General features: G+C 41.9%; 1 protein-coding gene and 1 long non-coding RNA gene across 2 annotated transcripts in view; one reads left to right on the forward strand and one right to left on the reverse strand.

The window, feature by feature from the left end:
• LOC134407537 (uncharacterized) overlaps positions 1–23,241 on the forward strand; it is a 29,316-nt gene that overhangs the window by 4,319 nt on the left and 1,756 nt on the right. The window contains exon 3 of the long non-coding RNA XR_010026046.1: positions 2,079–2,245. This is a non-coding gene — a long non-coding RNA (uncharacterized LOC134407537). The remainder of the gene's footprint in view (positions 1–2,078; positions 2,246–23,241) is intronic.
• On the reverse strand, positions 1,787–19,260 carry LOC134407529 (vitamin D3 hydroxylase-associated protein-like). The gene is made up of 15 exons (XM_063139383.1): positions 19,027–19,260; positions 16,506–16,619; positions 15,453–15,596; positions 14,689–14,822; positions 13,477–13,683; positions 11,802–11,842; positions 7,827–7,951; positions 7,284–7,409; positions 7,026–7,123; positions 6,097–6,196; positions 5,830–5,873; positions 5,250–5,289; positions 4,560–4,668; positions 2,274–2,419; positions 1,787–2,175 (listed from the first exon to the last, which is right to left on the reverse strand). Exons 1-15 carry the CDS (start codon positions 19,234–19,236, stop codon positions 2,047–2,049), a joined length of 1,767 nt encoding a protein of 588 aa, XP_062995453.1. The 5' UTR covers positions 19,237–19,260; the 3' UTR covers positions 1,787–2,046.

Genomic DNA, 23,241 nt, shown 5'->3' on the forward strand with positions numbered 1-23,241 from the left:
CAGTAACTGAACTAGTGTGTGATCTGTAATAGCCACTTGGCAGGGTTACACGTGCAACCTCTGATTTAGGAGGAAAAACCAAAGGGGTGATACAGGCTCTGCACAAAGAAGTAATAATAGGCCTTGCCTGTCCAGGGCACATTAAACATGAAAAATTCAGCATTATATCTCAGCACCACTATAAGCAGTTTTAGTTTGTGAAGGACATGGAAATGGCAAGATCCTTTCCAACCAAGGAGGGACCAAAGTGTAGTGGTAGAGCAGATGTGTTGCATGTCAGTCCCAGGTTCAATCCATTGCATTTGAATTTAAAAGACAATCATAGTGGCATTGCTAGTCAAAGAAGACCATACTGGGCTTGAGGGACAAATAGTCTGAGGCGGCTGAGCTAGTATAAGGCAGCTTCATACATCTCTATTGGAAGTTTTCAAGTACTTGCATCATGTAGCCCTCATGAGCAGCATCTGGGGCTACTTTGTATTCAAAACAAGGCACTCTCTCTCTAGATCCTACAGATGGTCAGAAGGCTGTTCAGGGTCTGTGTCTTTCAATTTCTACATACTCAGAGAGCAGTGTGAGTCAAGGCCGGTCCTACCATTTGGAAGAATGAGCAGCTACCTCAGGCAGCAGATTTCTGAGATAATTTCTGGGAGAATTTCACTGTGCTTAGGAATATTTATATATATAACCACATATCCAATTTCTACCAACTACCTAGCAAGAAAAGAGATTTCTTTGTACTTCATTTTTCTTGGTTGCTGTCTCACTACCAGATTTGTTGTTCTTTGACTAAAAAAATATGTAATCAGAGGCAAACAAAAAGTTTTGCTGATCCTGGGAGAAGATTACATGGTTTCTTTAATGTGTCTTTTTAAACTTGAGAGAAATTATTCAATGATTTTGCATTAGACAGATGAGGAAAGTGGAGAATATAGGGAAGTCCTGAGTACAAGTAATGTTTTGTGGCAGTCTTGATCGATTGATTTTTTTATTTTTTATTTTTTTAGTATTTTGTCCATAACCAAGAAAAACACATTTTTCATAAGCACAGAATACAAATGTTCACACTCTTCCCTAGACATTAACTACTTTAAAAGTATGTTAACAGCTCTTTTGAATATGTTCTTATTTTCTGTGGTCTAAAACCTATGATTAGTACACTATTGACAAAAAACGTCAGCATCCATATTGGTTTTAATCTTAATTTTTATCATCCAACATAGCACTGTTATTAGCAGAGGATGCAATCATTCTAATGCATGGTACATGTGCTGCCCACTAAATCTCAGTGTTGTTTTGCCTCTTGTTTACTGAGTTGGGCAAAGGTCCAAAGAACAGTGCAGAAGAAGCAAAGAAAAAATGTGGGCCATAGCCAGTCTTCTGCCTGGGCTCTCTTTCTCCTGTTACAGAGGGCCACAATCCAGCTGCCTGTGCAATCTGTAATAAGTGAAGGGAGCTGTGTGCATCCCTACAGCTGCAGGTTCCCCATCCTGGTTCTACCAGATACTGAAATGATTTCAGGGCCGGATCTACACTATTGCTTTAAAGCGCTTTATAACAGTTTTATAGCGCTTTAAAGCAGTTAAAGCACTTTATAACTGTTATAAAGCGCTTTAAAGCAGTAGTGTAGATCCGGCCCAGGTTGCACCTAGGACCCTCATCCATTTTTACCTCCCCTTCCCCCTTGTGCTTTGTTTACTATCTTGCCTGATGAAGAGTTCTGGAGGACTTGGAAGCTTGCACATTTTGTGACTTTGGAGTTGGCCTAATATTATGGCGATATGGATTTCAGAGAATTTCCAGTAGGAAATTTTATGAAGTTCAAATTATATGGGCAGGTTCTCTCTTGGTATATTTTGCCACTTCCAATTCACATTCTAGGCCAGCTGGTCTTGTTTAAGTATGATGAGTCATATTTAACCAATAACTGTGCCCTGTGCTGCATTTTACTTTACTGATGACTTGCAGCATGCTCAATCCATTACTGCGCCCAGCTGTATTGTTTTTTTATTCATTTGTAATGCTGCTGTAATGAGGTGTAACGGGTCATTTTTTTGTTCTTCTCTCACGGACAACAGTCTCCACCTCCTTCATGAGCCGAAGGCACAGCTCCTCCTGCCAAGACAAGGCCACACACTGGACGGCCACAGGAAGCCCAACAGCATCTTTAACAGCCTGCAAGTAGAGGGACAGACAGCAAGAGACAAGAGCATTAGCAAGTTGCAAGAGAAACGGCAAGAGGCAGGTAGATTCTTTTGGTAATGGTTGCTGACCTCTTTCAGGCGCTTATCCCAAGGGTCACCATAATGCCCTCTGTAATGTTTAAGCTCTTCCTCATCAGCCTGGGTAACTGTGGTGACTGGCACAATCCCAGCAGGAAAGTTCAGGACATTGTATAAATTGGTATAGGATGTAGCAGCTGAAAGAGCAGAGAAATTTAAATTAAATAGCTAGCAGCAGTGTGCTGAATTTTTTCTATTCATTGTGTGAAGGAGTGAAAAGAAATTGCATCTGGAAGTTGGAGGAGTCAAGTCAAAGCAGAACAGAGTTGAGGGAAGTTGCATTGTACAGAGAGTTAACTGACAGTTATTCACCTCACCAAATTGTGGGAGCCATTGGTTAAAGGCCAACTTTGGTTAAAGATTAGGGAAACAACACAAGGTGGCAGTGATACAAATTCAGAAACCCACTATCTAAAACAAAAAAGGGAAAGGGGAAAAGAGAACCAAAAGACACTGCGGCCTACTAAGAACTGTGAAGGTGAGCAGAGGCCTACATCTTGGTAGGGTGACCATATTTGGGAAACCAAAAAGGAGGACACCTATTGTGTGTGTGTGGAAGCAGCTTTCTGAGTCCTGCAGAAAGTACGTTATTCCCCCGCCACCTTAAAGAACCCGATTGGAGTGGAGGAGGGGAAAGGCTTTCATTCTGCACCACCACCATCCACTCCAACTGGGGCCTTTTCTATAATGTCCACGAATGACCCACTTCCCCCTATAAGACCTCAATTGGAGCTCGGGGTGGGGGAATGATGTGCCTCAAGAAAGCATGTCATTCCCTCCTGCCATGCTAATGGCAGCCTTAAAGAGGAAGGTGTGTCATTCCAGGACATTATTGAAAATTATAGAAAATCCCCCCTGACACCATGGAAAGAACAAAAACCAGGACAAATCCGGGGAAATCCTGACAGTTGGTCACCCTACATCTTGGGCAGGGAAAAAAAAGAAGCAGCTTCCTTTAATGTCAAGGCCTCCTGACTTATTTCCATTTACAGTCACCAGTGAGTGGCCAAAGTGGAGGTTTGAGAGATTCTGGATAGCTTCAGGGTTAAAAAGCAAACCTGAAGAACAGATTAATACATTGATATACCTATTGTAATGGGGGACCAGGCAGATGATATCCTGCTTTCATTCAGGCTGAGTGAAGGAGATTAAAATAATAATAATAATAATAATAATAATAATAATAATAATAATAATAATAATGTGATGGGAAGTTTAGAAAAGCATTTCATTATGAAGTACAATGTGATTTATGAATGAGCAAAATTTAATTTACATGTGCAAAAAGAAAATGAACTGGTAGTGGATTTTATTATCTCTGTATTCTCATTGGCTGAACACTGAATATGAGCCCCTTCATGAAGAGATGATCCATGACATAATTCTTGTGGGGGTCAGAGACTGCAAGATCTCTGGGAAATGGCAATTAAATGAGGTGATCACTTTGAAAAATGCAGTCACCACAGTAAGACAACACAACACACAAAAATCAGACTCCTTTGCAGGACAATGTTTGTACACAGAGGGAAAGGGCACAACACATGGGAGTTACAGGGACAATTCAGAAGATGAATCCACAAACAAGGAAGAAAAATCCCATTGGTGTACTGGAAAGCAGCACAGAAAGGAACATTGCCCAGCAAAATATTCAGTTTAATACAATTGCAAGAAGAAAGGACATTTTGAAAAGGCATGCTTTGCAGGAGTAGCAGTAGCTAAACCAGGACTTTCTCTGCAGCAGTAGCACTGACTGGCCATATATAGTTGGGGGGTGGGGGTTGGTCCTCCCCAATCTTTGACCTGGGGTGGTGGTGGTGGGAGAGAAATTAATTAAGAGTCAATTGTATGCATATTTAGACAGAAAAAAAGTCCAACATGATTGCACCCTATATTAACTTCTTTATTCTTTGCTTTAGCTCCTCTGGAAATTCTACCGCTACTTGCTTAATTAACTGATTCTACATGTAATATAAAAGTAGAACAAAATTGTGAAGAATCAAAAAAACAAAAATTAATATTTTTTAAAAAGGTAAATTCAGCCACCTGCTCAACCTTGCCATATGTTTCCATTATATTACTTTATTTTAAAAGGGCAGCATCCACTTAATATGTTCTATACATTTCTGGACCTTTTGTCAACTTGAGCCAAGCCTTTGGCTGGCATGTGGCAGGTTAAAAAGTGGTTTCCATCTTATTACAATTCAAAGGCGTGAGAGATGGGCATTTCTGCCAGTGCTATGGAAGAAAACAAAATCAAAACAGGGATAGATATAATACCAAAGAGTTTCCCAGGGTAGCCTTCATTAAAAGCTGGACCCAAAACAGGACAGAGGACAACATCCAGCTTCAGCTTCCTCCATTCAGCAAGAAATTCTCTTTGGTAAGTCTGGAGAGAGAGAGTTTTGGTGAAGTTGGAATAGAGAGAGATTCACCACATTCCTGCCCTCCCCCGCCCCCATTCCCCACTATTATATTAGTACAATTACATTGCCACCTAGTGGCTGATTATGAAACAATGTCCTTTCAGACACATCTCAGCCTGCCAAAGCACACATTACACATACCAGCCTTCAAGTATGAAGAGTGCATTCATGTATTTTAGAAATAGAGTGCAATATAGAATACAACATGTGCCCTTCATACTTGGGCAGCACATGCATTTGTACTCAAATACAAAACTCCCATGCAAATCAGCCTTTAGGTCTGACTTCTGTATATTATTGTTCTAAATGGAGATCCATGTCCATATCGAAAGTAGCAAATATTGAGTGCAGATTATAAAAGCAGAGGTGATGATTGAATGTCAGCCTAGTCATCACATCAGTCATCACATCAACTGTCTATGGCTTGTTGGCAACTTACAAATAATAATAATAATAATAATAATAATAATAATAATAATAATAATAATAAATCACCTCTCTCTTTAAAAAACCCAATGCAACTGACAGAGGAACAAGAGCTCACCTCCACTGCCACGTGATGTTTCCATAGGTTTTTTGCTGATCTGCAACATTGGAATAATGAAACAACATAGTCAAGAATGCAGCTGAAAGTGTGCCTGCATATGTGAAAATTCATGAGCTTATCCTAAAACTCAGCTAAAAACTTTTCTTTTCCCTATAGCCTTCAAATATTGAGTTTGTTCTGACTCTATACTGTTAGCTTCACCCTACCCGGCGCCTGTTTACACTTCCCTGTGCCTGTTTGCATTCTCCTTCCCTCTTTATTGTTTACTACAACTTATTAGATTGTAAGCCTATGTGGCAGGGTCTTGCTATTTACTGTGTTATCTGTACAGCACCATGTACATTGATGGTGCTATATAAAATAATAATAATAATAATAATAATAATAATAATAATAATAATAATAATAATAATGTGATGCTCTCTGCACTGTGCTGATACACAAATACAGCTTTTCATAAGAGACTGCACTAGGATAGATTTAATTGGTGGACACTGCTTTCCCCTTTGCATTTCCTGTACAATGCTGAAGGTTTACATTCTGCAGAGGACAATTTTTGAAACCAGTCATTCCTTACCCAACTCCACAGAGTGCATTGAGGTCTCTGGCAATCCGAGGGTACTGGGAAGGAAACACATGTATATTTGTTTCCGCTGGGAATCCCACAATCATGCCACTTTCCCTTTAGTAGCAACTACAGTAAGTAGTGAGCTCACACCCCAAGTACAAACGCACATCATCTGCCATACTTTGGCACATTCATCGTCACGCCAACCCTACCCCATGCTCATAAGCATCTTTCAGCATTTGCTATGGTAGCAAAACGAGTTGGCCAAATACTCACCAAAGGTTTGAGGATGAATGCCAAAATCCTCTTCAGCAGAGTGGGAAGACTGTAACAATTAATCTGGGATTTCAAGTAAGGATCAACAATGTCTCCTTTGCTGGGAGATGAAAGGAGAAGAAAGCAGGCCATGTTTACTGTCAGCAATGGAGGATTGCCAAAAGAAAGTTATCATTATTCAACCTGTGTTATTCAACACATTATTCAACACAGGCAACAATGTGTTGTCTGAATTCAAAGAAATAAAAGGAGTATGAATTCTTCAGGAGGCTCGACTCCAGTACACAGAGCATTACCTTTTCTCTGAGGTTGCACCACTCAGCCAAGGCATGCACAACCAGGCAACCAATTTGGGCTCCTTGGAACTGCACATAAAGTGTGCCCATGAGAATGAACTTGGATGAACACCCCTTTGATTTCCTAGCTTACATGCCCATGTAGGGTAGGACCCATAGCTCAGTGGATGAGCCATGGTTTGCATGCCAATGTTGATAAATTCAGTCCCCAGCATCTCCAGTGAAAAAATGCTCAGGTAACAGGTCTGGGGAAAGGGATGATGGGGGCTGCAGTGCAACAGCAGCTGAAGGGCTATACATTCCCCATCCCTGGACCAAGCAGTAGTCTGATTCAGTGTTAGTGGCCATAAGTTCTCACAGTTGCCCAACTTCAGGTCTTCAGTGTTCCTGTAGCTAAAATTAGTTCCACCCCCCAGGCTGCATTTCACAATGTGTTTTTCACAGTTCTCTCAATTTTTTAATCAATATTCTTTTTAATTAAAACTACATTTTCAACCCTGAACTTTTCTTATCTCAGTCTTAATAATACTCCCATTAAAATTCGTTCTTCACTGACTGATGTCACCAAAGCTACTCTGCTAGTACAAGTCTATATGAGCAGAACTATCAAGCCCAGCTATGTGGTCTACTTACAACTTGTCCAGTAAATTTGCTGCTCCATCAGAAAAGAGGCCTCTAGTGAAGAGCTCATCTACTACATAGTTAAAGCGGGGAGGAACAAAAGGGATGAGCTGCATGAAAAAGACAATAATTTCAATTTGAAAACAGGCAAACCTGTTGCATATAAGGATTGTGGGCAATGCAAATCAAAGTTTTTGTGGTTGATGTACAAGTGTCAGAAATGGGCTTACACATCTAGGCTAGAATTAAGGAATTAAGAAACAAATATACCATATGCCCTGCTGTCTGAAGAAGATTCTTGGTTTCCCGAACCGCTCTTCTCATGCTGGGAGTTGGTTCAAAATAACCATCATCTTCATAGTATCCAATCCGGAGGGGGTTTGAGCTGGTGTAAATCTGGAAGAAGACAGTAGGAAATGTTTATTTACTGAAGCACTGAAGGAGATTTCCACCACTTAAATAAACCATCTTATGGCTTTCAGTAATGGAATACTTTCTTCAGTACAGTCCAATTGATTTATAAGGTGACAACATAGATTAAAATGAGAGCCACAAGTTAACTTGCTGAGATAGTTAAAGGAGGAAATTAAAGACAAGAACATATATTTGCATATCATGCTGATGCCAGAAGACTATTTTAAATCACTGGGTATGGATCAAACACTCCAATGGATTCAGAATTGTATCAAATCATGCAGAATGACATAATCATTATATAACTATTCAAAAAAGGAGCATCATTTACTGTCTACACTAGTGTTGTCCATGGTGCTGAACCTCTCAGCCGCTTACCTTCTCCCTACCACTAATTACCTCCTCTTTAAATGGCATTGGAGGTACTGAAGGATCCAGGCAGAATAACTCGTCACACAAGACAGCCTTCATGCACAGAGCCAGGCTTTCCACATCTCTTGCCATGGGGCCAATTGTTCCCGTAACTGCAAAGAAATGAAGAAATTGGAGGGGGGGGGAAATAGCATCTCCGCTTTTCTGACTTTGCCTGTTCTTCAATAGCCAAGATAGGGGGATGGATCAGAGATGAGTGGTAGGTTCAATCACTGATTAAAAGGGTCAGTTGAAATGAAGCATCCTTGCTGGGATATTGCTGCCTGTCAATATTGGGCTAGATGGACAAAATGCTTGATCTATTATAAGGCAACTGCCTATCCTCCTTAGAAAAATAATAATATTCATAACACTCCCGAGGTGACTTTAGTGGAGTAAAAGATGCAACTCTCACTGAAAAGCATTGAAATTTATTTTGAGATACAGCTGCAAGTTTTGCCCTCATTCCAGAAGAAACACCTGTATGTGCCTGGACATGTGTCTGTCATGTTCTCTATCGGAGAGGTGGCAGCACCTCATCCATACATTAACCATACTTAGCTTCAACAATGTGACTTCAGCATTTTATTTTATTTATATATTTATTGCATTTATATTAGGGGTGTGCACGGACCCCCCGCTCCGCTTCACTTGCAGATCCGCCATTTTCCGGATCGGGCCGCTCCGCCCACTTCCGCTCCGCTCCGCCCGGAGCTCCGGATCCGGATCCGGAGCTCCGTTCCCCCCCCCATAGGCTTGCATTGAAAGCTAAAAAATTATACAACTTTTTTTCTGTTCAAGTTAGAAACCTCATGTTTGGCACCATGACACCTCATGGGGATATACACACGCACGCCAAGTTTCAAAGCAATCCCATCATCCCCTGATTTTTGGCGAATTTTTGAAAATCGGGCACCCCACACACAACATCCCTGCGAGGTGGGCAGGGGAGGAGGGAGGGAAGGCAGGCAGGCATGCAGCTGGCATTTCTGGGGGCATAAGGAAGTGAGCCAAGGATAAGCCAGTAATGCATATAAAATGGAATAAATCAATAAATAAACAAAGGAGGGGTGGAATTAAAAGCAGCAGTGTTGCTCAATAAACAGCAAGAAGAATTTTTTTAAAAAGGCTATATCTGTCTTTTACCAGCAATAGGGGGACGTGCCCGGGGGAGGGGGAAGTAGCTGCCAGTTCAAGACACTGACAGCCACCAACAGCTCTGAGAAGAAGTAAAACGCTCACTTCGACTCAGAACAGGCATTGCTCCACCACTGAAAAGTGACCATTCACTTCAACTCATGATAGGCATTGCTCCACCGTTTTACTCTCTTTGGAAGGCTCTAATGGCCTTCCAGTGCAGGAGAGAGTGGGGGCACGTCCACAATGAGATGCCCTAGGGGAGCTCATCCCCTTGCACCACATCGATTCAGTTGTTCACCAAGGTTAGGGTGGGGAGCAGTGCTGTGTTTCTATCTCTTATTCTTGGCTTAGTATATGATTTCAGGTTGTGTTTGTGCATTTGGTGGGGCTACTGTGTTAAAAAACACGGGGAAAAGCCCGTTCAGATGAAGAAAGAGAAGTTTCCCAGAATCCCAAGTTACCTGTTTTGCCTATGCCCTCCTCCAACTTTGGGATCATCATGACCGGGAGCTGACTCTGCCCCTCAGCCCTTTGAAAAAGGTATTTTTCCCACCGATTTTTTAAAAACCTCTAGCCCGCGACCCGTACGATGCAGAAAGTTGAGAGTGGTCTCAAAATGACCCCCATCCACGACTCTCTGTGCACAAGAATTTTCAGAATGATAGCTTAAACCCCCCCCCCAGTTATCCCCGATTCTTTCCCTCAATGCAATCCTATGGGCGAAAAGCCGAAAACGCAGTTTGAGCCGCGCGGTTGACCCGATTTTCACAAAAATATAGCCCGCGACCCGTACGATGCAGAAAGTTGAGAGTGGTCTCAAAATGACCCCCATCCACGACTCTCTGTGCACAAGAATTTTCAGAATGATAGCTTAAACCCCCCCCCCAGTTATCCCCGATTCTTTCCCTCAATGCAATCCTATGGGCGAAAAGCCAAACGCCGTTTGAGCCGCGCGGTTGACCCGATTTTCACAAAAATATAGCACGCGACCCAGACAACGCAGAGAGGTGAGAGTGGTCTCAAAATGACCCCCATCCACGACTCTCTGTGCACAAGAATTTTCAGAATGATAGCTTCAAAAACAACGTAGTTATGCGCGATTATTTGCCGCAATGCAATCCTATGGCGAAATGTTTTCAAGATGGCGACCGGAGCGCTCCGCCTGAACTCGGAGCTCCGAAAAATGGGCGCTTCTCTTCGCCTTGCTTCTAGGGGGTCCGCGGTCCGCTCCTACTCCGCCTCTGGGTAAGGCGGAGCAGGCCAATCCGCTACTGCTTCTACACTCCTAATCGGAGCGGAGCACATCCCTAATTTATATACCGCCCAATAGCATGGTTATACTCTCTGGGCGGTTTACAAAAGTTAAAAACAATACTCATTAAAACAAATATGCAAAGTTTAATAACATAAAAAGCATAAACACAGTATCCTTATAAAAACATATTCTGGGGTCCATTAAAAACAAACAAACTCAGCAGTCTGTGCCAGGTTAAGACCTTCCTCTTGCCTGAGAGAAGAGGAAGTTCTTAACCTGGTGCCGAAAAGATACCAGTGTTAGCATGTGACCAGAGGCCATTCACTAGGCATATCTGCCCCCAATACTAATGCTTGTGTGGGTTGTGGTTTTTTAAGCCACTGCATGATTAAAATAAAAGCTAATGTTACCAACAGGCCACTTTCTCAACATTTAGGAAACACGGAGTTGTTCCAATATAAGGAAAGTATCAGACATGATTATATGTTTTTTACTAAATCATTCAGACATTTAAAAAGCCATGCTAGCAATAATGTGATGACACAGCTCTGCCTCTATTTACTCTTGCAAATTACAGAGAGGCCACAGAACTCTTGAACAGGTAACTGAAGGCAATTTTGGGATGGATGAGGGTGACCAAACTGATGCTTAATCCAGATAACAAGGAACTGCTGTGGGCAAGGAAACCAGGTGATCTGGGGGAAAGGGCGAACTCCCCCTGAAGGACCATGTTTGCTGTTTGGGGTCTCTTCTGGTCTCTGTGGAAGCATAGATGGCTGCGGTGGTAGGGTTGCCTTCTGCCAGCTTAGGCTGCTATGCCAGCTGTGATCGTACTTAGAGAAAGTAGACCTAGCTATGGTTATGCAAGCACCAGTTGCATCCAGACTACACTATGGCGATGAGCTCTGCATAGGGCTGCCTTTGAAGACAACCCAGAAGCTTCAGCTAGTGTAGAATGCAGCTGCTCAGGCACTCATTGGGGCCAGATGGTCAGAACATATTACACCAATTCGGCACCAATTCTACTACTTATCAGTGCATTTCTGAGCCCAACTCAAACTGCTGGTTTTGGCCTTTGAAGCCCTAAACAATTTAAGGACAGGCTATTCAGTGGACCACATGCACCCATATTAACCTACCCATGCTTTAAGATCAGCTCTGGAGATATTACACATTGGCCTGCCTTGAAGATCAGTTAGGCGGGAAGGCACTACGGATAGGTCATTCTCAGTAGTAGCCCCTACCCTACAGACTTCCCTCCCCAAGCGATGTGTGTTTTCAGTTGCAGTACTTTAAAAGTCTTTTGAATTGATGAGTAGTATTGCACATGCTTCTGTTTTATTGATGCATTATTTCTATGGCTCTGGGATTTTTTTTATTTTATTTTTTATTTATTTTACATATTAGATGTCTTATATTTTTGTATATTTTAAAGGGGTATTTTAATTATTTGTTCTATTATTGTATTTTTATACTTTTATTTTGTTCATCACCTTAGGTGGACTTAATCCAAAAAGGTATTTTATAAATGTAAACAAAAAAAATTTGAGATGGATAGAAAGACTTACCTGACTTCATGCCTGCTATAGGGCTAGCAAGGCCAACAACACTGGGGAGGAAAGTAAACAAGACAAATATGTATTAACTATCAACACAGTTGGAAGATGGCAACCATGCTTCAGCTGAATGTCCTCTTCATGCATTCAAATCAGGGAAGAGGAACAAGAGCAGTGCGTGGTGGTTGTATGGATCACCACATATTCATTGACAATGCTTAAATGATGGGGGTTGGGGTGGGAAATAGCCAGGTGTAGATGATCTACAGCTGTATCTTGAGACTGATGCTATATCAAGTCCAAACCACCCTCCCTGGTAAACCGATGCAGATGGCCTACAATTGGGTGAGGTGCTCCAAGAATAAAGACCAGTGTATAACTCCTGCATTAATGGCAAAAGCACATGCTACTTTAATTATTATTATTATTATTATTATTATTATTATTATTATTATTTTATTTCTTACCCGCCTCTCCACTTGGATCGAGGCGGGGAACAACAATGAATATAAACACATTAAAAACTGATTAAAAACATAGCATCCATGATTAAAACATCCTTAAAACATCTTTCTCCTTTGCTCTCATCTGAATCCAGATCCAGCCCTCTGCACTATATATGAAGTGCAAATAAATCAATACAAACATTGATCTATAGAATTGATCACAAAAGTCTGTTTCCTTGCCAAATGAACAGGGTTTTTAAAAAAGGGAGCAAGAAGCTACATCTATTTTCTTTTCTTTTTTCTAGAGTTAGCCCCTAATTGGGGCGGGGGGACAGGGGCAGAGACAAAGAGGGCTTTAAACCTTTCTCCTCTGCTCCCATCCCAATCCAGATCCAGCCCTCTGCACTATATATGAAGTGCAAATAAATCAATACAAACATTGATCTATTTGCTTGAATACATCAATTGCAGGAACAAGGGACCATGGGTGGGGTGGGGATTAAAGGCCTCATATGTCCCAAGCTAGGGTACCAATCTGTATTGGGATCCCTGCACTTTACATTTTTAAAGTAATGCGCTTTGGGTCTAAGATTGTACATATTTCTAGCTGTGCTTCTTCCCAAAGCATTGATTTGATATTCATTCAATGATGATATGGCTTATAATTTCACCTACACTAGAATAACAGTTCACTTACTCCATCTAAGCATTTATTTGCTGACATAATTAATTTACTATCAAAGCAAAATAAAAATTGACAAGAGATGTAAAATCAGGTTTACAGGGAGGGACTGTGGCTCAGGTGCAACCTTTATAAAATGAATACCTATATGAGAAAGAAAAGTCATATTCCAAAATGTGATTGCATTTGACTAGTGACGGCTACAAATATAAAGACTGACATTCAATTTATAAAGTTTGAATTTTAAAATTTGCATAATTAAACTTATGTAAAATTCAAATTTAGATTTAGGCACAGTTTGTTTTAGAATTATGACAATAATTATTGATGATTTAAAAGAAGCTTCGCATAAATTGTTAAACACTGTGTATAAATTCTAACCAAAATAGTAAAAATAAATAGAAGTAGTAATATTGACAATAAAATTAGTTTATCAAAGTAAAAAGAATACCAACATTTGATTTGTGAATCCATCCAAAGAGCACTTTTTGTTTCAACTCAAATGACACACCTCCCACTATTGGCCGTTTGTGAATCCAATGGAAATTCCAGCACCTACCTCAGTCGAGAGCCCGTTGGTTTGAGTCCACAAATCCCACAGAAGCTGGAGGGCACGCGAATGCTTCCAGCAACATCTGTCCCAAAGCCCAAGATGGACCCTCCTCCTGCAATAAGTGCTCCTTCCCCTCCAGACGAACCACCAGGACTTTTCTTGTGGTTTAGGGGGTTTAGCGTCTGACCGAAGATTGAATTGCTGCAGTCAATGCTGAATGAGATAGAAGATTGCTTGAATGAGATAGAAGATTGTGCATCAGCATACAGAGCATAGAACAATAGGTCAAGAATGAAATGGCATGTAAGTAACATCAAGAGACCCACAGAGGAGAGAGAAAAATAGCAAGCAGGCAGTAAAACCTATAAAATATGCATGAAGGCAGTCAACACAGAGTTGATAAGAATATACAAACTGCCCTGCTGAATCAGACCAAACATCCATCTAGTTCAACACTGTCCACAACTGTGGCTGTTTAGATGCCCCAAAGAAGCTCTCAGGAATGGTATGATGGAGATGACCACCCCCACATTTGTCCCCTGCATATGATATCCAGAGATCTACTTCCTCTGAACATAGAGATTTCATTTCGCTATTATGGATAATAGCCAGAATGAGATGGTAGAATGGCTACCCCACAGCTGCTGTGGGGTGCCATTTTTGGATACTCCCCACATTTAAAAATTAAACTGTATGGCGGGGAGGGGAACTAACAGACCATGGAGAAAGTTCTCATCAATCCATCTCTCTGTGATGCTAGCTTGCAAAGGGGGGGAAGCATTCAAAAATGGCATCACCACTCATTCTGCTCCCTGTGTCGATCAGGCCCCACTGTGAAACATATCTTCCATGTATTCTCATTTCTAAGCATTTAAGATAAGCTTTTTGAAAAAGCTTGCTACATCATCTGCTAGTAAAATCCCCACATTAAATTAAATGTGCAGAAATACCTCCTCTTATTTGCCTTGAGCCCAGGTCGACCACTTTTATTGGAGGATTCCAAATTCTAGTTCTTATAGAAGGAAAATTACTTCTTTGAAATCATTTTATTCACATGGTTCAGAATATTTCAACTCTGTCATGTCCCCCTTCCTCTTTCTTTCCTGCATTTAAAAGTGCTAGTTTCTTGAGAAATTTTAACTCTTATCATATATCTGGAAAGAGAGCAAAAGATATGGAACTGTAATAAAAAAAGAGAGAGAGAGATCTAAGGAGTACTTTATTGTGCTCTGGGAGTTGTTGGTTTTCACAAATGGGATTGCCCCCTGCTTCTTCAAAACCTTCACCATCACGCTGTCATCTTCCTCTGCTTTGCTGAGAAACTGCACCAAGCCAATCGTAGAGAAATGGTCCTTTGGGAAAGAAAACACAGCTGATTTGACATGATGGGACTGATGAATTTCAAACGGTGATATTTTCCTGCCAAGAGCAAAACAATGAAGCCTAGTTGATAAAATAGAAGCAGTTAGACAAGAACTGTACAAAAGGAAGGTACTATTCATGTAAAGCTGAGGTGGATGGGGCCGAAGGCAAAGGTAGTGGAGCTAAGAATATAAGCATGTTTTAGTTCAAAGCTCTTATTGCCAGTACCAAAACCTTAGAAGAGGTGTTTAAACCTTTTAGAATGAGGGGAAATCGTGCAAAAGTCAGGAAATGGTCAAGGGAAAGGGGGTATGGGCATCTGGCGACCTGGCACCTTCCAACACTGAAATATGTATGAGAATATACCACTTTCATAGTGGAATATCCTGCTTGCTGTAGATCAGCCCAATGTCATCTTCCACTCATAACCCTCCTATGTCTTCCCAACACTTCTTGCATCTATTTTCCTTACTGCAAAAAAAAGAAAGAAAATCCATTAAAGGAGAAAGCACAATGTCTTTTGATGGTTAGCACTAGGAGCCCTCCATCTGGAATCACCCATAGACAGACCACCACAAGATAAGTGCTGATTGAAAGCATTTATTGATAAAGAAGAGCACCTTGCATCCAATGTGGTCTTTAATGCTGACAGGAACGCCATATAGCAAGCCTTTGCACTTCTGCTTCTTCACTTCTCGAAGCTGTTCCTCACACCCATGAATAAAATCAGTTACACAGTTCACATCCCGGGTTACTTCAAGAGCCTTGCAACAGGGAAGATGGCATCAGGGAAGAGAGAGAGGGGGGATAAAGAGTGTGTTCATTAGAAACAATAAGGGTTCCTGCTGCAGGTGCAAAAGGTTAGCACTGCCAAATATTTTGGACAGTAGGACATTTTTCTTTTTCTGTGTGTATGACTAAAGCTTAGTTATTGACTGAATAGCTATGAAGGTAGCAATGAATGATATCTCCTGGGCTGAACTAACATTAGATGCTCCATATTTTGCTACCAATCCACAAGAATTGAGTCAAAGGATACCCTAATGGCAGAACTACAGGCAAAGTTTACTAGAATGGCAGTCTTAACCCTGTTTTGTTTCGTTTGTAGTGGGACACCTGGGATATCCGCCAAATACAAATGGGTGGCCCTTTTGTCCACTATTCCCTTTAGAGCCTCCATCATAATTCTTAAAAACAAGAGAAAAGAAATACAAAATGTATAATCTAGGTAGCAATGGTACGTGCTTCTTTGTTTACTACCTTGTCAATATTTGGACGAGCTGTTCTACTCTATCTCTGTATATATGTGATAGACATCACACAGTCAGTGAGGAGTATTTTTGCACAACTGAGGATAATACAATATAAAGATCTTATCTTTCATAATCAAGGGGAGATTACAAGGATTATACATCTAATGTCAGAAGCATAATCATGTCTTGTTAAGATATATATTGTATTTTTCCAGTAACAACTTACTGCTATTTCAGAGTTGGGAAATTTGACATCTCAAACAAAATATCTTGCTGGGGGGAAAATTGTGTGGACGAATCCCGGGGACAAAACGAGCAATAGCTGTATAAAAAGTGTAAATTATCCGGCAATTCAGTTGAATGGAAACATGGCTGTTGGCTTCCTGTTAAAACAGCAGAAATAACCCCTGTTACACTCACCTTCTTTATGTAGGCATATAAGACACTTTCTGGAGAAAAAGACCCCTCCCGAAGTTTCTCTGCCAGTCCTGCTAGTGACAGGGACAGGATCAATTCTGACTGGACTTTAGGGTTCTGCAAGAAAACCCACATGGTTGAGTGCCAATTCATTTGGAAGCCACACCAAATTAAGGTAGCAGTTTTTACATTCTCAGGGGACTTCCTATGCATGCAGAAATACATAAATTTAAAGACTCCCCAAAACAGCCCAAGAAGGACCTCTGAGTTTACACACTTACCCCTTCCCACAAAAGGACTGAGAAGGTTCCTTGGAGTCTTGAACTAGAGCACTCCTGGGGAGTAGGGATACACTGCAACATTGTGTTGTAGGTCCCACTTGTATCCCCAAAATACAGAAATTGAAATTTGCAAGGAACATTCACACACTGGTATTGGAAGGTAGATTTCCCAATAGGGCAATGAACTGATGCCGCAATTTTAAAATGTGGCTTGTATTGCAGTCAGTGTCATTGATACTGCTGCCTAAAGTGTAACTATTCTCTTGTGTCAACCATTTCTAAAATCCTGCTCTTGTTTAACTGAGCGTGCATGCTTGAAGGTACGGCAACCGATGGAAGCCTCATGCAAAGCTAGGATACTAAACAAATTGGTTAAATACTAAAACTATACTCTTGAAGATCATGGGCAAATTTTGGATCAGCAATTTGTTATTTCTCTGCTCCCAGACCAAATTATGAGCTCTTGAGTAATTAAAGCAGAACTAGCCCCATCAGCAGTGGCTGGGAAGCAGCCTCCCAAATTTACAAGTGCTTCGACAGGGAATGAAGCCTGCCCCTGAGCTGAGGTTTCAAAAGAGGAGGAGATCTACTCTTTAGCAACAAGTCCAGGGGTGGACCGCTTGTGACCCTCCAGATGTTTAGCCTACAACTCCCATGATCCCTCACCATTGCCTACGCAAGCTAGTACTGATGAGATTTGCAGCCCAAAATATCTGGAAGGCCACAAGTTGTCCACCCTGGACTAGCTCCGAGCCTACTGCTCCAAACATCCTTATGAGGTGGCTATGGTAAGACAGCACTTAGGCCAGCCCCAGAGGGCTTAATTCTGACAACTTAGTGCACCAAGATTCAGGGTTCAATATTCAAAGCCAACTCATGGAACCACATAACAATTCCCAAGATAGTATTTGAAAATCTTAGAATCCTCTGGTGGGTTTCAAATATAGAATTGCATTTTAATTTCAATTTCAGACTGAGGTTAATGGCTTTATGTCCTATTGTTTACATATTTAAAACAAAATCTATTGAAACTTCTTCTAAGCCCTTAAGAGTCGTGCAGTAATAATATGAAATTGAAAAGATAGTTCCACTAAACTTTTAAGAAATTTCTTACTAGCGCCCAAAGAATCCACATTTTCTTCTTTTGTTGTCCTTACTGTACTACAATACGTATCCTTATTTAAATGCTACTCTCATTTCAGTGGAAAAGATATTATAGTGTCCATTGTACACACAGAGACCTGAATCCTAGCAAGAAAAAATATTCCTGCAAGCAAGTAGATAGACAATGAGTATCAGGCTAATCTTCTGGTTATGAGGAAAGTATTTATAAATATATCATCAAGCAGACCTTATGTTATCATGTGCCCAATCACACGTTATACCCAACTCAGAAGTGTACACAGGTAGGGAGCACCACATGCTTGCTGTTGGGTATTTTTACTATCACGTTCTTGGTATCCAACACCATGGTCCTCTCTGCTTGTACCCACAGACAGGATATACCATGGGGAGGCTGTGCTTTACACTTAAACCAGAGGAAGATTGGCCTAAGATTTGGATTAAAAATATAGGATTTATTGCAAAATACACAAGGTTGTCCAATATATGACTTTAATCCAGAATGGAGAAGTTGGTTCTAACCAACTTCTCCATTCTGGATTAAAGTCATATATTGGACAATCTTGTGTATTAATTAATTAATTAATTAATGCATTTTTATACCGCCCAAAGCTCTCTTAATTAACTGAATTAAGCTTGGATGAGCAGCTATCACACAACATAGATATAGCACCAAGATGGCTAGATCTACACTTTGGCAATTTGAGAAACTGTCCTGGGCACCAACACAAAATGACTGTCGTGGGAGGTGTGGCAAAGGGCAAGAAACCTGCCCAAAAGATTGAGTACAAGTCTGAGCCCCAACACATTACACAACTCCTTTGAATTTCTGGTTTCCAGCCAACAGAAGTCTATTTCACAGCAATCCCAGCTGCCAATAGTAAGAAGGAGGAGGAGGAGGAGGAGGAGGAGGAGGAGGAGATTAGCAGGCATCCAGAAAGGTGTCTGGGGCATATTGACACCCTCAGGCATCATGTTCCCTGTCCCTGCTATAAGACAAAAGAATCCATGATCACTAGCAAAGCTGACCCAGGTTCCATCATTCAGACATGAACACAGTTTAAAATGGTTATTTCAGAAAGTAGTTCTCAGAGCTCACCCCACCCCTAAGAAAAGGTCACCTTTTGTTTAAATGTCAAAATCAATTTTTCCATCTGCCCCAAGCTGTTATCTCGCCACTGTCTGGCCTCATCGATCTTCCTCTGGATGCCTCTGCGTTGTATCCATTTCCACAGCACGACTGCCGCGGCTGAGCCACAGGCAACAGCAAGAGCAGCCTGAGGATTTATTCCATCCTTGGGCAAGAAGTCTCCCAGCCTCTCCTGAATCATGTCAAAGGCTTGTCTCTGCCTTCCCAACTTTGCTCTCTCCCAAACTGGTAGGAGCTGATGCTATTTAAGCAGTAGCTACTGAGCTATTATTAAACACAGGAGGCCTTCAAAATTCAAGCTTTGGCTCCCCCCAGCCATCCCACAACCTGACCTTTAATCTGTTAGACAGCAACTTCATTAGGAATCTTGACTGGTGTCTTCAGAACAGCCTATACAATTCCCAATACTTTCTTTAGTGTCACATAGAATATATGTATCCAGCAATTAAATCAGTTGTCTTTTCCTGTTCTTGTAGCAAAATATTCATTATTGTGACAGCACAGTGTCCCCAATCCTTTTGGACCTGTGGGCACATTTCAGAATTTGAGAAACTGATGTAGGCACTACCACAAAATGGCTCCCCTGGAGGATGTGGCTAGTCATAGAATGGCTCCTGTGGGGAACTGGCTAGTCAAGACGTATGTGGGGGTGAGGGTGGAGGAGAGAAATAGCAAGGCTAGAGGCTGAGAGGCAGAGGGAAATGGGAAGAGTTGCTTCCTGGCCTGCCCAGCGTTCTTTCATTCAAGTAGACCTTTTCTCTCTCTCTCTCCACTCCTAGCCTCTAGTCTCGCTATTTCCTCTCCCCTGGTTGGCCACTGTGTGAACAGAGTGCTGGACTAGATGGGCCCTTGGTCTGATCCAGCATGGCCCTTCTTATGTTCTAATAAATAAATGATATATGAAGTACAGAGTAGTTCTTCCTAGCGTTGGCAAACTATTTTTTGCTTGCATGTTGTACACTGCCTGGAAATGGTTACAAGACAGGCAGCATACAAATATTGAAACTAAGGGGAGACATGATAAAGGTGTACAGGCCCAAACTGAAATCTGTAAATTGTTTTGGTTTTGTATGAAAATAGTTTTTTTCTTTCAAAATTATATTTTTAAGGGTTTAAGCTTTTGTAAATGGCTCAGAGAGCTTTTGCTCTTGGGTGGTATAGAAATGTAATTAATTATAGAAATAAAAATAAAAGCTACAGTACCAGCATGATGAACGTTCTTCAGTATCTCAGTGAGAGAAGAGGACTCATATTGAGCTGAGAACTTTTAAAGCATTCTATGTTTTGTTCCTCTTGTGGATTCCCTCCCCCTTTTTTGTTTTTGTGCGGTGTCCATTCTTGGGGAGGCACTGAAGAAATTGGAACTTTACTGTTGCTCAGTACATGCTGCAAGTGGTTTCTTTTCATGAATGTGAGATAAAATACCCTTCGGCTATTTGATCTGCCTGATTTTTCTTCTAGAAGCAACTTCATGATTTTAGAGCCACAAAAGAGTCCAGTATTTGAATGAGAGTGTGTCCTTTGTTGGCTACTTAAGAAGGGAGAAAACAAGGCACATTGAACATGAAAAATTCAGAATTGTATCTCTAAACATATGTCACAACATCACTATAAGCAGTTTTAGGTCGTGAAGGACATGGGAGTAGCAAGATCCTCCCCAGTCCCTCCCCACTTTGATTATAAGGTGGGATCAAAGTGCAGTGGTAGAGCAGATGTGTTGCATGTCAGTCCCAGGTTCAATCCATGGCATCTTCAGTTTAAAAGGGAATCATGACATAGCAGATGATTTGGAAGACCTCCGCCTCATGCCCTGGGGTGCCATTGCTAGTCAAAGTAGACAATACTGGGTTTGAGGGACAAGTAGTCTGAGCTGATATAAGGTAGGTTCGTATATTCCTATTGGAGGACATCAAGGACTTGCATCATGAAGCGCTCAGGAGCAGGAGCATTCAGGGCTACCTTGTATACAAAGCAAGGCACACTGTCTAGATCTTGCATGGAGTCTCTCATTCAGGCAGGCATTACCTGATGTGATGGTAAAGGGTTGGTGAACACAGGGGCACCTCACTCACTGTATGAGATGGTTAGGAGGCTGTTCGTGGTCTGTTATGGCAGTCTTTCACTTTCTACATACTTAGAGAGCAGAACAAAGTCTGAGTCAGGACCAGCCCTACCATTAGACAGAGTGGAGTCCCTGGCTGAGGCTGTATTTTTATTCCCTGGGATGAGGAAAAGTGGCAGAGGGATTTTCTGCCTTGTGTACTAAAATAACTTGACCTGCCTTGGATGCTATGGACCTGGATTTAGGTGGGAGGTAACACCATCTGCTGCTCCACCTCAGGCAGCAAAATGTCTGAGGCCAGTGCTAGTCTGGTTTTTGTGAAGACTGAAAAACATTCAGGGGGAAAAATCTGAGTCTCTGATAGTTGTCTTAAATAATGAGAGGCGTTGGGTTTACTGTACCCATTTAATATTCTCTTAGAAAATTCTCTATTTATAATGTGATAACCAACAGAGCTGAACACAGAGTTAATAAACACACTTCCAAGACATAGCAATGTGTTTCAAATTTGTATATGGAGGGGATGACAATATAAAGTATATTGAAATGTGACTTCTTGCTTTTAAATGGAGGAATCGGAATGAAAGTTGGTATGCACAGCCAGGCCAGCATTCCCCATTTAAAATTCAAACAGCTCCACAATCCCCACGTGTATTTTTCAAGATGGGGATGAGGAAAGGTACAAAAGAGACTGTAATTCAATGTCTGGAATGAGTTCTCAGATATACTGTGCTTTACAGTTGTAGAAGTGTGTTACAGGGCTTGCTTCAAATACCACGTTATAGTCCATTTTAAATCTTTCCAGGATAGATCAGATCAGACATGTATCATAAACATGGAGCCCAAAATGCATGGTTCTGGCTGCTACTGGAAGTCTCTTCCCCCAACCCACAGGGTTGGCCCTCCTATGAGATGGGGTGAAGCCCCTGCCTCAGGTGACAGAGTGGGAGGAGTGGTGACTTGCACCACTTCCCCTGCCAGGAGGGCCCTCCAATGTGACTGCCTCCAGTGAATGCTCCAGATCCCCCTGCCAGCCACTCTCTTGCTCTGGCAAATGCCATAGTGAGAGAACGTCTGACAGGGGGATCTAGAGCAGCTGCCTGCCTTCTCGCTTACTCTGAGAATCTTCTCAGCATGAGGCAGAAGGTGGTGGGCTTTCTGATGAGCCATATCGCCCGAGGAACTGGACTGTCTGGGTCTTCAGAGGAATACGTGGTTCTGAGATGTCCTTCTTCAGAGCCAGGCATTATGGGAGCGGTGACCTAGGAGATCAACTAAGCATGCATGGTTCTGAGGGAGTATCCTCTCAGAGCCAGGCATTTCAGCCCGACTGGTCTCTGAAGAACCAAAGACGCAGCAGTAAAAGGGGAAAGGAGGCACGTGTGGAGTGGCAGTGGGAAAGAGCAGGGAGCAAGAGCCAGCAGTAAGGGGATGGACACCTTGTGTGGAGCATAGATGTGGCTGGAGGAAGAGGGTAGGTGGGCTCAATGCAACAGGAGGAAGGGGCAAGACTTGGTGATGGGAAGGGGTGGAAGGCAATGCAGAGGTGGCACATGTGCGCCTCAGGTGGCAGAAGAGCTTGCGCCAGGACTGCGCACTTGCCAAATCCTAGTCTGTGGGGACTATTGAGGCCAATGAAACTCCCAATACCAAACTTTCCAACCTGCTTCCTCTTTGGGACAAGAAGCTAAACTTCCTGTTCCATATTTTCACTATTAGATGTAAAAATATCCTATTTGAATTGTGAGCTGTATGTATTCCACTCAGCTTTCAAGTACCTTAGCTAATTGGGGTTAAAATTGCTCCCCAGTTTCCAGAAAGAGGCTGTTTCAGATATTTCTGATAATCCTAATGCCTTAGACTAGGGCCACAGCTAGACCTAAGGTTTATCCTGGGATCATCCAGGGTTCACCCCTGCCTGAGCACTGGATCCCCTGTGTGTCACCTAGATGAACAGGTTTGACCCCTGGACGATCCAGGGATAAACCTTAGGTCTAGCTATGGCCTAGGTTTGCTGCAAAAGTTCAGCATTCTTGATGGCCTGGAAGCCTGTTAGTCATTTGGGAGTAAACTTCAAGTCCCCCATTGTAAAGGAAAATATATGCAAATGTCCCCCATTTGGAC

Source organism: Elgaria multicarinata, chromosome 1 (genome assembly GCF_023053635.1).
Source record: "Elgaria multicarinata webbii isolate HBS135686 ecotype San Diego chromosome 1, rElgMul1.1.pri, whole genome shotgun sequence".
In the NCBI taxonomy this organism is placed as follows: domain Eukaryota; kingdom Metazoa; phylum Chordata; class Lepidosauria; order Squamata; family Anguidae; genus Elgaria; species Elgaria multicarinata.